Here is a 12,500-nt window from a genome sequence, read left to right as displayed (position 1 = left end):
CTGCGAGTTATACAGCTGTCACATATATTATACCACTTGTAAAAGTGAGAAATATGTCTGCTAATTGACATTTCAATATATTTAGTATTTTCTCTCTCCATGTGACAGGACGCATGAACCAGTGTTATTTTAGCATTATTTACTCTTATGTTATTTATTACTATTTTCAGTCAACTTTTATTTTTATGTATTAATTTTAATTTTATTTCTTTTAATAAATTACATTTTGATATTTACTCTTAAGTTTAATTATTCAATTATAAATTGTACATTTTTGCGATTTTTTTTTTTTCATGTTCTTTTGACATTTTTATTTCTTTTTAATATTATTATTATTAACTCTTTTTGTTTTTCGTTTTTTGCAATATTAGCCCTTCAGCTTATTTAATTTAAGTTTGTTTTAATTTAATTTAAATTGTGCAATATAAATGTATTTTTTTAGTCTAACTTATTTCTTGCGTTTTCTTTTTTCATATTAATGTTTATTATTTTTTTCAAAACTTTTGTTTCGCACTGAACGAATAAATGTTACGTTTTCGGTTATTTAAACACCAATTTCCACCAAACGAATGTCGGTATTTATCTACTTATATTTTTACAACATGCTTATTTTAATACATGAAAAGGTATACTTTTTGAATGCATTAAAAAAATTAAAAACTAAAACTAACGTCGAAGCACGCTTCATTCAATCTTCGCAAAACATAATGGTCAAAATAATTTTCAATAAATCCACAAATGTTCAGTATATCACTCAGCTCTGCATTCGGCAGCCAAACGTTTTCAGAAAAGGGGAATACATTGCTGAAGTATGGCTCATCTTGCCTCTTTGTAGCTGGAGAACATGGACGGCGACAGCAGGGTTCTGCTGTTCTTCAAGCCTCATCCGTGTGTGGTGTCCGAGGAGAACCTGCACCGATCCGTCCTGGTGTCCTCCATGCTGGAGTCTCCCATCAGCACCCTGTACCAGGCTCTGAGACAGGTCTACGGCCCCGTTCTGCTGCAGGTCAGACACACGGGACCTGCCTCGCTCGGTGTCTGAGTTTGCTGTTGGGTTTGTAATGAATGTTTTCCGCAGGATGATAAATGGAGCCCATCGTTCGACTCGAAGCTTCAGTCTCTGCTCACGGATCTTGAGGTCGGGCTGGGCTCTGTGCTCAGACACTCGCACCCAAAGGATTCTGGGAAACGGGGTCATTCGGAGACGGATGTGTCAAGTAAGTTCTTAAGGCTGAGAGAGATCGTGTCGATTCCAGCTTGTGTTTTAGTACGTTTCTACTCTGCGTACGCATGTTGTGTGCAGGTGTCATGACCCCTCTGGATGAGTTCAGCTTCTGGACTGATGTCAGTCGCTCCGGACAGCAGAGCAGAGAGAGAGACAGAGCAGCACACTTCTCTGAACTCTTCACAACGATAGAGAAGGTACATAAATGTGACATCTTGAACTCTTATTCTTAGTATTTTATATATATATATATATATATATATATATATATATATATATATATATATATATATATATATATATATATATATATATAATATGTATATATGTATATATGTATGTATATATATGTATATATGTATATGTATATATATGTATATATATATATTTATATATATATATATATATATATATACTATTATAGATTTTATTATTATTTGTATTAATATTTATTTATAATCTTTTTATCATTTTTGTTTATTATTATTTCTATTTAGCTAGCTTTTCAACTTTTTATTTGTTGTCAACAACTTTGTTGTCAAGTTAACAATTCCTTTAATTTTAAAGTTATTTTGTTATAAGCTGTTGTCATTTATATTATTTTTATTAAGTTTTAGTACTGTCAGTAGTGTCATCTTAAACATATTTTAGGTATATTAAGAAATGTTAAGTAATTATGTAATGTAATTTTGACATTTTATTGTTATCGTTATTTAATATTTCTGTTTAGGTTTGATTTATTTTATTGATTTAGTTACTTTAACTTATTTTATTTCAGTTAGTTTCTAAGGTAACAATTAATAAAAGTGATTTAACTTTTTAAAGTAATTTTACAGTTTTATAAATGTATTATTTAAAAATAAAAAGTTTGGATTTATTTTAGTTTTAGTACATTTCTAATTTCAAATGCTTTTTTTTATGACTTTTTCATAAAAATTTCAATTTAGTTTAAATGATTATGTTTTAATTTATTTAAATGATTGAAATACATTTTTAATTGTTTAGCTTAATAACTGTATTTTAATATTTAGTTAACAATAACAACACAGGTGTCCATGAGTTGGCTCTTTACATCAACTTTAAATCGGATGCAATCTGTCTTTTCGTGTCAGGACTACAGTAATCTGGACAGTTTCAGTCTGGTGGAGGTACTGGACCTGATTGAGAGCACCCGCGAGACAGTAGATGACGTGTGGAAGCAGAATGACCACGCCCCCTACCCAGAGACACGCATGATTCGACTCATGGATGTCATAGGTGCGCACATCGGACACGGGGCCAGTTTCACCAAACAGGGCAAATTAGCGCTAGGGCTCCATTCCAAAACAGGCGTCGAAGTTACCCCGCGAATTAAAGAACAGGCGCAATATTTAGTTTTTGTGATAACCAATCAATCTACCAAGTTCAGCTCGAATTTGCGTAGGGAATCAGATATGTTCAGATCCGCAGATAATTGTTCTTCTGGCATTCTAAATAAATGAATACCTGTTAAAAAAAAATCTCCCTTCTATCAAGTGCTTTCTCGTCTGTGCAGTTCCTCCTCTTAGCAACAACAAATGCAGCCATTTTAAGCACAAAATCGCTGTAAAATAACATCAGTGAATCGCGTTGAATGATTCATTTGAATACTCTCTTCCCATGAATTCTGCCTCTGAAACTCCTGCAAATGTATATTCAGTAAGGTCAGATTTAAAAATAACTGTCCATGCCTTTTGTATTTCAGTGCCAGAAATTTATGAAATTGGCCCATGGTTGCTAAGTCATGACTTATATATCCAATAAAGTACGAATGATGTTCACGATCTCTATGCATTTACAGGCGGAGCTCTCGGCAGGTTTGTACAGAGGAAGTTGAGTGCCCTGCGCTTGTGGGACGATCCTTATTTCACAGTGAGGGAGGGGCTTAAAGGGGGCGTGGGTGCCTGTGAGCAGTGGGCGGCGGCCTGCGAACACCTGACCGGTCAGGTGTGGAAACGCTATTCACCTCATCCGTGGAGCGGAGAGAAGCACCGCCCACAGGGGCTGCGGAGCCTCGGCCTGCGATTGGAGGAGGTCAGAGCGACACCCGTCGATCATCTCATGCAGAATAATCGAGTGCATTACCTCATGAAAGTGTGTTTGTGCGTTGTTTCAGGTGCTGCAGGTTCGATCGGAGTGTGAGAAACTGCAGCGCTTGTTGTCTGGAGGGAAGCTGCAATTTTCCGCCGCACGTGTGTATCAGCCTTTCACAGGACTCAACCCCATACACTACAACCCCTATACTGAGGTACGCGAATGCACTGAATCTTCTGTGTTACGCTGAACATTTGATATGTCTCTCCTCCGTATCACTGTGTATCTGTGTTCAGCCCTTATGGAGAGCTGCGGTGTCTCAGTTCGATCGACTCATCGCTCCGGCAGAACAGGAAGCAGCTGGAAAGCTCAAGACCTTCATAATAGACGCACAGGACAGTCCACAGCAGGTACACGCACTCACACTAGTCTTGTTTATCCAGACATTTGACATATAATATAATAACACGTATAATAACACACACACGGCCATGGAACATCTGAGAAGCCAAATGTCCCATTACTTCTGGTCCCTTAACAAGCACATATGCAAACCGTTGTAATTCCTAGAACGTTCACCTGATTTGGCTGTAAATACCCTCAAATTAAAGCTGACGGACTGCAGTTAAAATCTTTAATCTTTAATGTTTAATTTCAAATCCATTGTGGTGGTGTATAGAGCCAAAAATGTTAGAATTGTGTCGATTTCCCAATATTTACGGACCTGACTGTAAATGCTTTTCTTCTGTATTTTCTGTTCATCAAAGAATCCTGTAAATTAAAATGTGTTCGCAAACATATTCAGCAGCACAACTGTTTTCAACATTGATAACATATTGATTTCTGAAGGATTATGAGACATTTTTAACACATATTCACACAGAAAACAGTTCTTGTAATAGCAATAATATTACACAATATTACTCTTTTTACTGTATTTTTAAACAATGCACGGTGAGCATAAGACGTTCTTTCAAAAACAATACAAAATCTTAATGACTCCAAATGATAATGCATTAATGTGTGCACATAAATATGCCAGCGAACCCATCCATCTTGACTTTTATACGTTGCACAAATCGTCCAGTTAGATATAAGCATGCCGGTTTGCAAAAGCCCTTTCAGTTTTGATGTCAGGCTGTCTGCGTGTGATGTTTGTGGCCGAGAGCAGATGAGCTCTCAGACATGCAGATGTGCGCACAGCTGTACTCTGTTGCTGTCCTGTCTCTGTTTCAGCTGCTGCAGGTGTTTCAGAAACACAGAGATCTGATCAAACGACCCACCATCAGCAAAGAACTGCAACCCGAGAGAGAAACTCTCCTCACGCGACTGATGGACTACAGCAAGGGTCAGATCGCAAGCACACTGAGCATCGCAGCGCCTGTTCACTTCCTCGCTCACTGCTGTCTACATAGGTACCTCTTGGAGTGTTTTCATGCTGGTGGTGTTTCTGTTGTTGTGCAGGACTGCAGGTGGATTTTGAGAGCCGATGTCACGGTGCTCCAGGAGAGAAAACTGGCCCTTTAGCAGGACGAAACCTTCCTGAGGTCGTCAACAATATTGTGTGGGTCAGACAGCTGCTGCTTAAGGTGCAGGCACACAGATGAACTCATTCATTTACAGATGGCATTTACAGAGCCGCTCATATGGGTTTTCGTAAATGATATCTGTTTTGCAGTTTGTATTGCAGCTATTTTTCAATGTAAACAGTCTAGTTGTTTAGTAAAAAAAAGTGCATGATAAATAAAGATATGAGGCTCATTTTACTAAAATATGCGGTCTTAAATCTACTTAAATTAAAATGTATAAAAATCTGAAATAAACTATTAAATAACTTTTTTGCCAAGAAAACATTAGTATTTTAGTACTAAAATAACTAAAATTGTTTAATCTATATCTAATAAATATATTAATAAAAATGATAATGTTTTCTGACCACAAAGGCACTTTGTTGTTGAGAACTCAATATTAGAACACTTTAAAAATTCAAAGGACCTGCTTCTTTTTAAAGGTGCTCTATTTATGATTGACACCGAGTGGTTGAACTAGATATTGCAGGCCAAATTTAAAATATTGGAGAGTTGTTGTTTTTTTTGCTTTTTTTTTAACCTGGCCCCTTTCAGTCAGACTTGACGCACATAGGTTGCCAGATTTCCCCTCAGACCCATTTCGTTTGCCAGCTTCCATGACTGAAATGAAATACGCTTTGTTTTCCACCATCTGGCAACCCGTGGTTCTGAAACACGATACCTTAAACATGTTAACTTAAATATCTGCAAACATATTATGGTATTTTTCTGCTTCAGTACAGTCAAAATTCTACATAAAGCACCTTTTAAATGAACCTTTTGAAGTACATTTGAAGCTACAGCGGCTGAGGTATGTGTGTCCAGGTGGAGGACTCTCTGAAGATGGCGGACGCATTGCTCTCTGATCTGCCTGGGTTTCGGCCGCTGGTCCGTTTCTGTGCTGAGCTGCAGGAGCAGATGAGATCGTACGAACAAGAGCAGTTCGAGGACTGGACCAGAGACCTGCTGTCGGGACTCTCCGATCCCAAATCTGGAATCAGGTTAACATTCGCTTTCAGAAAACACAGTTCAGTAAAAACAACAGCCATCCAGTATTCACTTAATGGGTTTTTTTTTGGAAACCTTAACAAGGTTATCTTTCCCTTGCAACCAAAAATGCCCTTCTTTGGAAACGTAGGCATACTTTCTGTTTGGGTCCTAACTTTTTTAACAATGCAAAAATTGCCGCTTAAATAAAAATGTATATAACTGATTCGAATTTAAGTAATAAATAACTTGATTTTAGCTTTTTGCCAAGACAACATTTATCAGTTTAGTTTCATTTAAGTACTAAAATAGCTAAAATCGATTAAACTACATTTAATAAATATGATAATGAATACTATATTGACAATAAAAAAGCTATTTAAATTTACAAAGACACAGAAATACTGAAACTTAATTAAAATTAAAGAGAAAAACAATTCCAAAATAGCGCAGATGATCGTGAACATTTCTGACTAATCATGACTAATACTTTGTTTACACTTTGAATCGAGTGCTAATTAATATATATATATATATATATATATATATATATATATATATATATATATATATATATATTTTTTTGTGCTTATATGTGACTTACACCTAGTGCATCTTTTCACTGTCTGAAATAGTTACTAAAGAAATTACAGAAATACTAAATTATTAAAAAAATCAAATTCAAAAACTAACATATATCAGTAAAGGTAAATAACACTGATTTAGTTCAAAACAGGAATAAAAGAAAAACACAATGTCTTTGTTATTTTTTACTGCGTTTTCATAAACTGATGTGTTGGTTGCCGTTTCTTCATTAGAAATCTATTGACACGTGAGCATCCCCACAGATCTGTCCTGTGTGTGTGTGTGTGTGTGTGTAGTTTGCAGGCCAGCAATCGTGTCATGGAGTTGGATCACATGGACGGAAAGCTGAAGATCCAGTACTCGGACCGGCTGGTGAGTTTACTCAGAGAGGTGCGGCAGCTCTCCGCTCTGGGCTTCACGATCCCCTCCAAGATCCAGCAGGCCACAAACACCGCCGACAAGTTCTACAGACAGGCCATCATCCTCAAACAGGTGTGTGAACACACTCGTGCGCGCAGCGAGTAACTACCTAAAAGTAGTAGCATGACTAGCGTGATTAGCGTGCAGAATATTAGCCATTTACTAGTGCTAATTAAGCACATATTAATGACCTTATTCTACATCCCTAACAACTACCTCACTGTCTAATAATAAGCAGCAAATTAGGGGAAATTTGTAGGTAATAGTTAACAAGTGTTCTAAAGTGTTTACTACATTTTTAAGTATAGTGATGTTTCTAAGCAAGTGTTAGCATTAGGAAGCTAGATTCATTTTTGTGAATCAGTTTTGTACAGATCAATGAAATGATTCACTTACGGTGCTGTCCGAAGACTAATCGCGATTAATCGCATCCAAAATAAATGTTTTTGTTCACCATTTATGTGCATTTAGTGTGTATACGAATGCGCGCACACATACAGTAAATATTTAATTTATTTACATGTATCGATCCGTATTCATTGCACATTTTTAAACATGTACATGCACGTGCTTGCATTTATATATCAGTGCTGTCAAACGATTAATCGCATCCATAATAAATGCTTTTGTTTACATATATGTGCATTTATTTTGTATATGTAAATGCACACACGCACAGTATATATTTAGAAAATATTTCCATATTTATACATTTTTATTCACATTATGTGTGTGCGTGTGCGTTTAACAGGTGGCTCATTTCTACAACACTATCGATCAGCAGATGATCCCTTCTCAACGACCCATGATGCTCGGCTGCGCTCTGGCCTTTGAACAGGTCATCAAGGTAACTCTTCTGTCCCGCTGTAGTAAAACAGTATTTTACACAGATACGCTATTGTTATATTAAATTTCTAATCAAAAATACATTGTTGAACTTATTTTAGTCTTTAGGGTCACACGATCCTTCAGAAATCATTCTGATACGCTGATTCATTGCTTAAGGAGCATTTCTGATTATTAGCAATGCTGAAAACCGCTTTATATATATTGTGCTTTTTCTTTGATGCATAGAAATTTCAAAAGAACGGCATTCGTTGGAAATAGAAATGTTTCACAGCATTAAAGCTGCCATTTTATATCGATTTGACGCATCCTCACCGAATACAAGTAATGCTAATTCTCTCAAATCAAAAAGCCGTGTGTCAATGTTTATTGAGTTACGTTTGTTTTGCAGCAGAATCCGCGGTCTCAGTCTCACGAGGATAGCGGAAAACTCCAGATCACGTGGGAGAATCCCAAAGAGCTGGAGCAGTACATCGGCAAGCTGCAGAGCGCCGCAGAGAGGCTCTCCACGGAGAACCGCAAGCTCAGGAAGTGGCACTATGACTTCACTGACAAGGTGATCTTCAGCTCTCTTCTGACACCCTGTTCTGACCGTTCAAGACACAAACCCAGATTAATGCGGACGAGTGCGTTTCATAGGTGGTGGTCCTGATGGGAGTGGATCTCCTGCGTCAGCAGCAGAGATGGAAAGATGGTCTTCAGGATCTCAGGGCTGGATTCGCCACGCTAGAGTCTCAGGTGATCACGATTCTTCTCTGCACAAATACAAATAAATCCAGCTATCCATCTATCTCTCTAAACATGTGTGTGTGTGTGTGTGTGTGTTCAGGGGTTTCGTGCAGGAGACATGAAGGCTTGGCGTCAGCACTGGAACCATCAGCTGTATAAAGCTCTGGAGCATCAGTATCAGGTGGGACTGGAGGCCCTGAACACGAACCTGCCGGAGATTAACATCGACCTCATCTTCAAGTAAGAGCCCCGCTTCTCTTTTTGTTTTAAAGGAACAGTTCGCTTCTCGCGCTCGTTTTCTGAACGAACACCGCTTGAAATCTTGGTTTTCTCCAGGCAGGGGCGGCTGCAGTTCCGTCCTGCGTTCGAGGAGGTCAGAGCGAAGTACTACCGCGAGATGAAGAGGTTCATCTGCATCCCCAACCAGTTTAAGGGCGTGAGCGAGACGGGAGAGGAGCCCGTGTTCACCTGCATGATCGAACGCAACGCCAGCGGCTTCCTGACCATCTTCAGCAAAGCCGAACACCTCTTCGGTCGACTCACACACGTGCTGGACAAGTTTAAGGTGACGACGCTGGTGCACCAGTGAGAAGGCTTTACAGGCGGCACAATTTATTCAGTAAAGACACAGAAGTGACAGTAAAGGCGTTTGTAATGTTGGAAATTAGTTTTATTGTGAAAAGCAAATCAGGATGTTAGAACAATAAGCGATCTGTCTATCTGTCTATCTAGCCTTCTGTTGTTCTATCTATCTATCTATCTATCTATCTATCTATCTATCTATCCCTCCTTTCATCTATCTATCTATCTATCTATCTATCTATCCCTCCTTTCATCTATCTATCTATCTATCTATCTATCTATCTATCTATCTATCTATCTATCTATCTATCCTACCTTTCATCTATCTATCTATCTATCTATCTATCTAAATCTAATCTGCTAACTGTCTGTCTGTCTGTCTGTCTATCTATCTATCTATCTATCTATCTATCTATCTATCCCTCCTTTCATCTATCTATCTATCTATCTATCTATCTATCTATCTATCTATCTATCTATCTATCTATCTATCTATCTATCTATCTATCTATCTATCTATCTATCTATCTATCTATCTATCTATCTATCTATCTATCTATCTATCTATCTATCTATCTATCTATCTATCTATCTATCTATCTATCTATCTATCTATCTATCTGTCTTTGTGGTGGATTCCAGTTATATTAGAATATTAGAACACAAAGGGAATTTCAGCGCGTAAAGGTCATGAACTGAGGTCATTGTACAGTGATATTGTAGAAAACACCGTAAACATCCACCCACGCACGTTTACATTACATTACAGACACTACCTCCGGCCTAAAACTGAGCCAAGCGCTTACCCAGGCGTGTTAAACGCACCGATGCGCAAAAATGCAGTTCACTATTTTTTTGAATACAAAGCAAGCCTCCATCCGTCGCTAATGCATTGTTGTTCTTAAAATGCCGTCGACTTTCAATTGTGGTTTAGAAAGCGCTTGTCGGAGGTTGTTCCTGTGCCACTCTGATACGGTCACGGGGAACCCCGGCTCGCTCGCACACAAACTCACTTCTGATTTCTGCCGCCCACGCAGAGGGGAAACGAGCCGAGCGCTTCCTCTTTAGCAGCGCGGCTGGGAAAGCTCCGTCTCAGATCTGAGTATCTGTTCACGGCAGATGTTCGATCATCGGGCAGGTGGCGCTTTAATTAGCCGTGCAAAACTGGAGAGAATTCATCAGCGCGCTTTCATTAACTCTCGCTCTCTACGAGACAGAAAAGTGGCCCACTGTATGCAAAACACCCTCGAGTTTCTAATGAGTGTGCTCTTTCTAAATCTGAAATGACAGCTCAGCGTTTTGCTCATTTCATCACTTCGTGAGCAAGAGACCTAATAAAAGCTTTTGTAGAAATTGGTTTATTTCAGTTTTGCCGGAGTTTTTTTGAGGGGCTAATAGCAGAAGGGAAGCTTAAGATTTCCAGCGTGTGCCAAAATAACTAAATAATTAGCCCATAATCTATTTATATGAGTGCATAATTATATTTGTGTTAGTATCTGTATGAATGGGTTACCTTTTAGAAAATGAACTTGTCTTAAGGGACTGGTTTTAGTGCTTCACCGAAGTGATTTATGGCACTGAAGTATGACCTTAAGTGACCTTTAAATCAATCTTTGAAATGTTTGCATGCGAGCTGAGCAGGATTTACGACCTGCTCTGGTCAAACAATAAGCAGAAATGACAGTTTTTCGACGCGTCTTTGATGGTTTTATGTTATTTGGAACAGTTGTTTTCAACTTAAACGATGCAATAAAATCAAATATTAAACGAAAAGGTTTAAAAAATGAGACGTGCTGCATTTGCATCCAACTAAAATAAAACGAATATAACTAGAAAACCAATAGTAAAAAAGTACTAACAAATTACAAATTTAAAATGAACTTAAAACACTAAAATATTACAAAAAATAAAAGCTGATTAAAATGTTAATTATATGAATAATACTATAATAATAATACTTTTGCTGTCCATGTTAAACATTATCTGGGTTGTATTGCTTTTACTTTGGGTCATTTTATTAAACTGAGACGCTTCTACCAAGCAACAGGAAATTGCAGTACAGTTTCTTTACAAAGCATGACCTAAAGATATGGGTAGCATTTTCTGCTCCTTTTTTAATTTGAACAGCCATGTTTATTCACACGATCATTTCTAAGACGCACTCTTCCTCGCCGCAGCAGACCTGTTAAGAACTACGGTTAAAGGATTTCATTTTTAATGATGAATGTACGCCTGTAAACTGTAACATCAAGCGTCCTGTGACGTTTGCACGATTGGTTTATAAATCTCCGTCCCTGTGTGTCTGTGTTCAGGACTGGGTGGTTCTGGGGCAGGTGGATGTAGATGTTCTGGTGGAGAAACACCTTCACAGTGTCCAGGACTGGGAGAGGAACTTCAAAGCTCTCAAAGCCAAGGGGAAAGAGGCAGAGCGGCTGCCCAGGTATCTGCCTGCGTGTGTGATTTATGTATACTGTGTGTTTGAGAAACAGTGCTGTATTTACCCTGTGTGTGTGTGTGTCCGTTCAGCACAGAGAAGGTAGACTGCGTCACGGTGAACTGTGAACCCGTCCGAGTGGCTGTGGACGATCTCATCCAGAGGCTGTTTGACGCTCTGCTGGCGTCCCTCAGGAGATCCATCCAGGGTGAGATCAGATCTTCTACAGCGCTCAGTGTTTAAAGACATCCAGTAGTGTTGTTACAACTTTTTTGATAACTGAAGCTGAAATGATGTGAGTTACATCTAAAAGTTTGTTTTATATATATATATATATTATATATATATATATATATGTTATTTATTTTAAATAAATGTAACATGCATGTATAGGACTATATGCTACAATTTTTACTTTTTATAACCTTGTGATAAAAATACAGGAAAACGTGGAAATGGTTTGTTAGTTTAAGTTGAATAATTAAAATTAATAAAACAAGAATGTAGCAGAATATCACTACAAATATCATTAATTATTAATGATTTTGTAAAAATGTGAAACCAGTACAAATGACAAAACCACATAACATTATAACAAAAATGAATACAAAGAGAAATAATATAAAGATATAAAGAAAGCAAAATAGAATATTAAGAAAAAAACTATAAAAAAATTAAAAAAGCATACAAGTAAAAAAAAACTTGCAGAAACTAAAAACGAGTGTTACATATAAGAAGAAATGTATAAAAAAATTAAAACAGGAAAAGCACGTAACAAAAATACTAAAATAAAACAAACAAAAAAAGCTAAATATATTTTTTTGTTTTTACTTAAAAAAAAGAAACAAAACTGAAAGTATAAAAAGAAAAGCTACTTCGAAATATGAATAAATGCCATAGTAGTCTGTACATAATACTAAGCTGGTGTTCTGTGTCTTTCCAGTGGAGTTCAGATGGTGTTACACTGACCTCTGCTGGTCATATTTGTGTTTACATGTTTAATACTGTGTGTGTGCAGGTCACATTCAGGTGATAGACTCTTTTGTGAGCGGTGCGATGGAGACCTTGTCCT

The 12,500-nt window shown here is 37.5% G+C and overlaps 1 protein-coding gene across 3 annotated transcripts in view; it reads left to right on the top strand.

Annotated features, from left to right (window-relative positions):
* The window catches only part of LOC122358998 (cytoplasmic dynein 2 heavy chain 1), an 81,715-nt gene that overhangs the window by 943 nt on the left and 68,272 nt on the right, over window positions 1-12,500 (top strand). For 2 of the 3 annotated variants that reach the window (XM_043259046.1, XM_043259044.1), the window contains exons 3-21: window positions 836-1,006; window positions 1,079-1,217; window positions 1,304-1,422; window positions 2,338-2,482; window positions 3,045-3,277; window positions 3,360-3,491; window positions 3,574-3,687; window positions 4,514-4,625; window positions 4,742-4,866; window positions 5,671-5,846; window positions 6,714-6,909; window positions 7,589-7,684; window positions 8,075-8,239; window positions 8,323-8,421; window positions 8,513-8,652; window positions 8,749-8,977; window positions 11,307-11,434; window positions 11,521-11,636; window positions 12,447-12,500. The exon at window positions 12,447-12,500 is cut by the window's right edge and continues 74 nt beyond it. In XM_043259046.1, coding sequence (XP_043114981.1) covers window positions 836-1,006; window positions 1,079-1,217; window positions 1,304-1,422; window positions 2,338-2,482; window positions 3,045-3,277; window positions 3,360-3,491; window positions 3,574-3,687; window positions 4,514-4,625; window positions 4,742-4,866; window positions 5,671-5,846; window positions 6,714-6,909; window positions 7,589-7,684; window positions 8,075-8,239; window positions 8,323-8,421; window positions 8,513-8,652; window positions 8,749-8,977; window positions 11,307-11,434; window positions 11,521-11,636; window positions 12,447-12,500 — 2,689 coding nt within the window. The remainder of the gene's footprint in view (window positions 1-835; window positions 1,007-1,078; window positions 1,218-1,303; window positions 1,423-2,337; window positions 2,483-3,044; window positions 3,278-3,359; window positions 3,492-3,573; window positions 3,688-4,513; window positions 4,626-4,741; window positions 4,867-5,670; window positions 5,847-6,713; window positions 6,910-7,588; window positions 7,685-8,074; window positions 8,240-8,322; window positions 8,422-8,512; window positions 8,653-8,748; window positions 8,978-11,306; window positions 11,435-11,520; window positions 11,637-12,446) is intronic. The other variant, XM_043259045.1, reaches the window with a different exon arrangement.

Source organism: Puntigrus tetrazona, chromosome 15, assembly GCF_018831695.1.
Source record: "Puntigrus tetrazona isolate hp1 chromosome 15, ASM1883169v1, whole genome shotgun sequence".
Lineage (NCBI taxonomy): Eukaryota > Metazoa > Chordata > Actinopteri > Cypriniformes > Cyprinidae > Puntigrus > Puntigrus tetrazona.
This window is presented reverse-complemented; position numbering and strand designations above follow the sequence as displayed.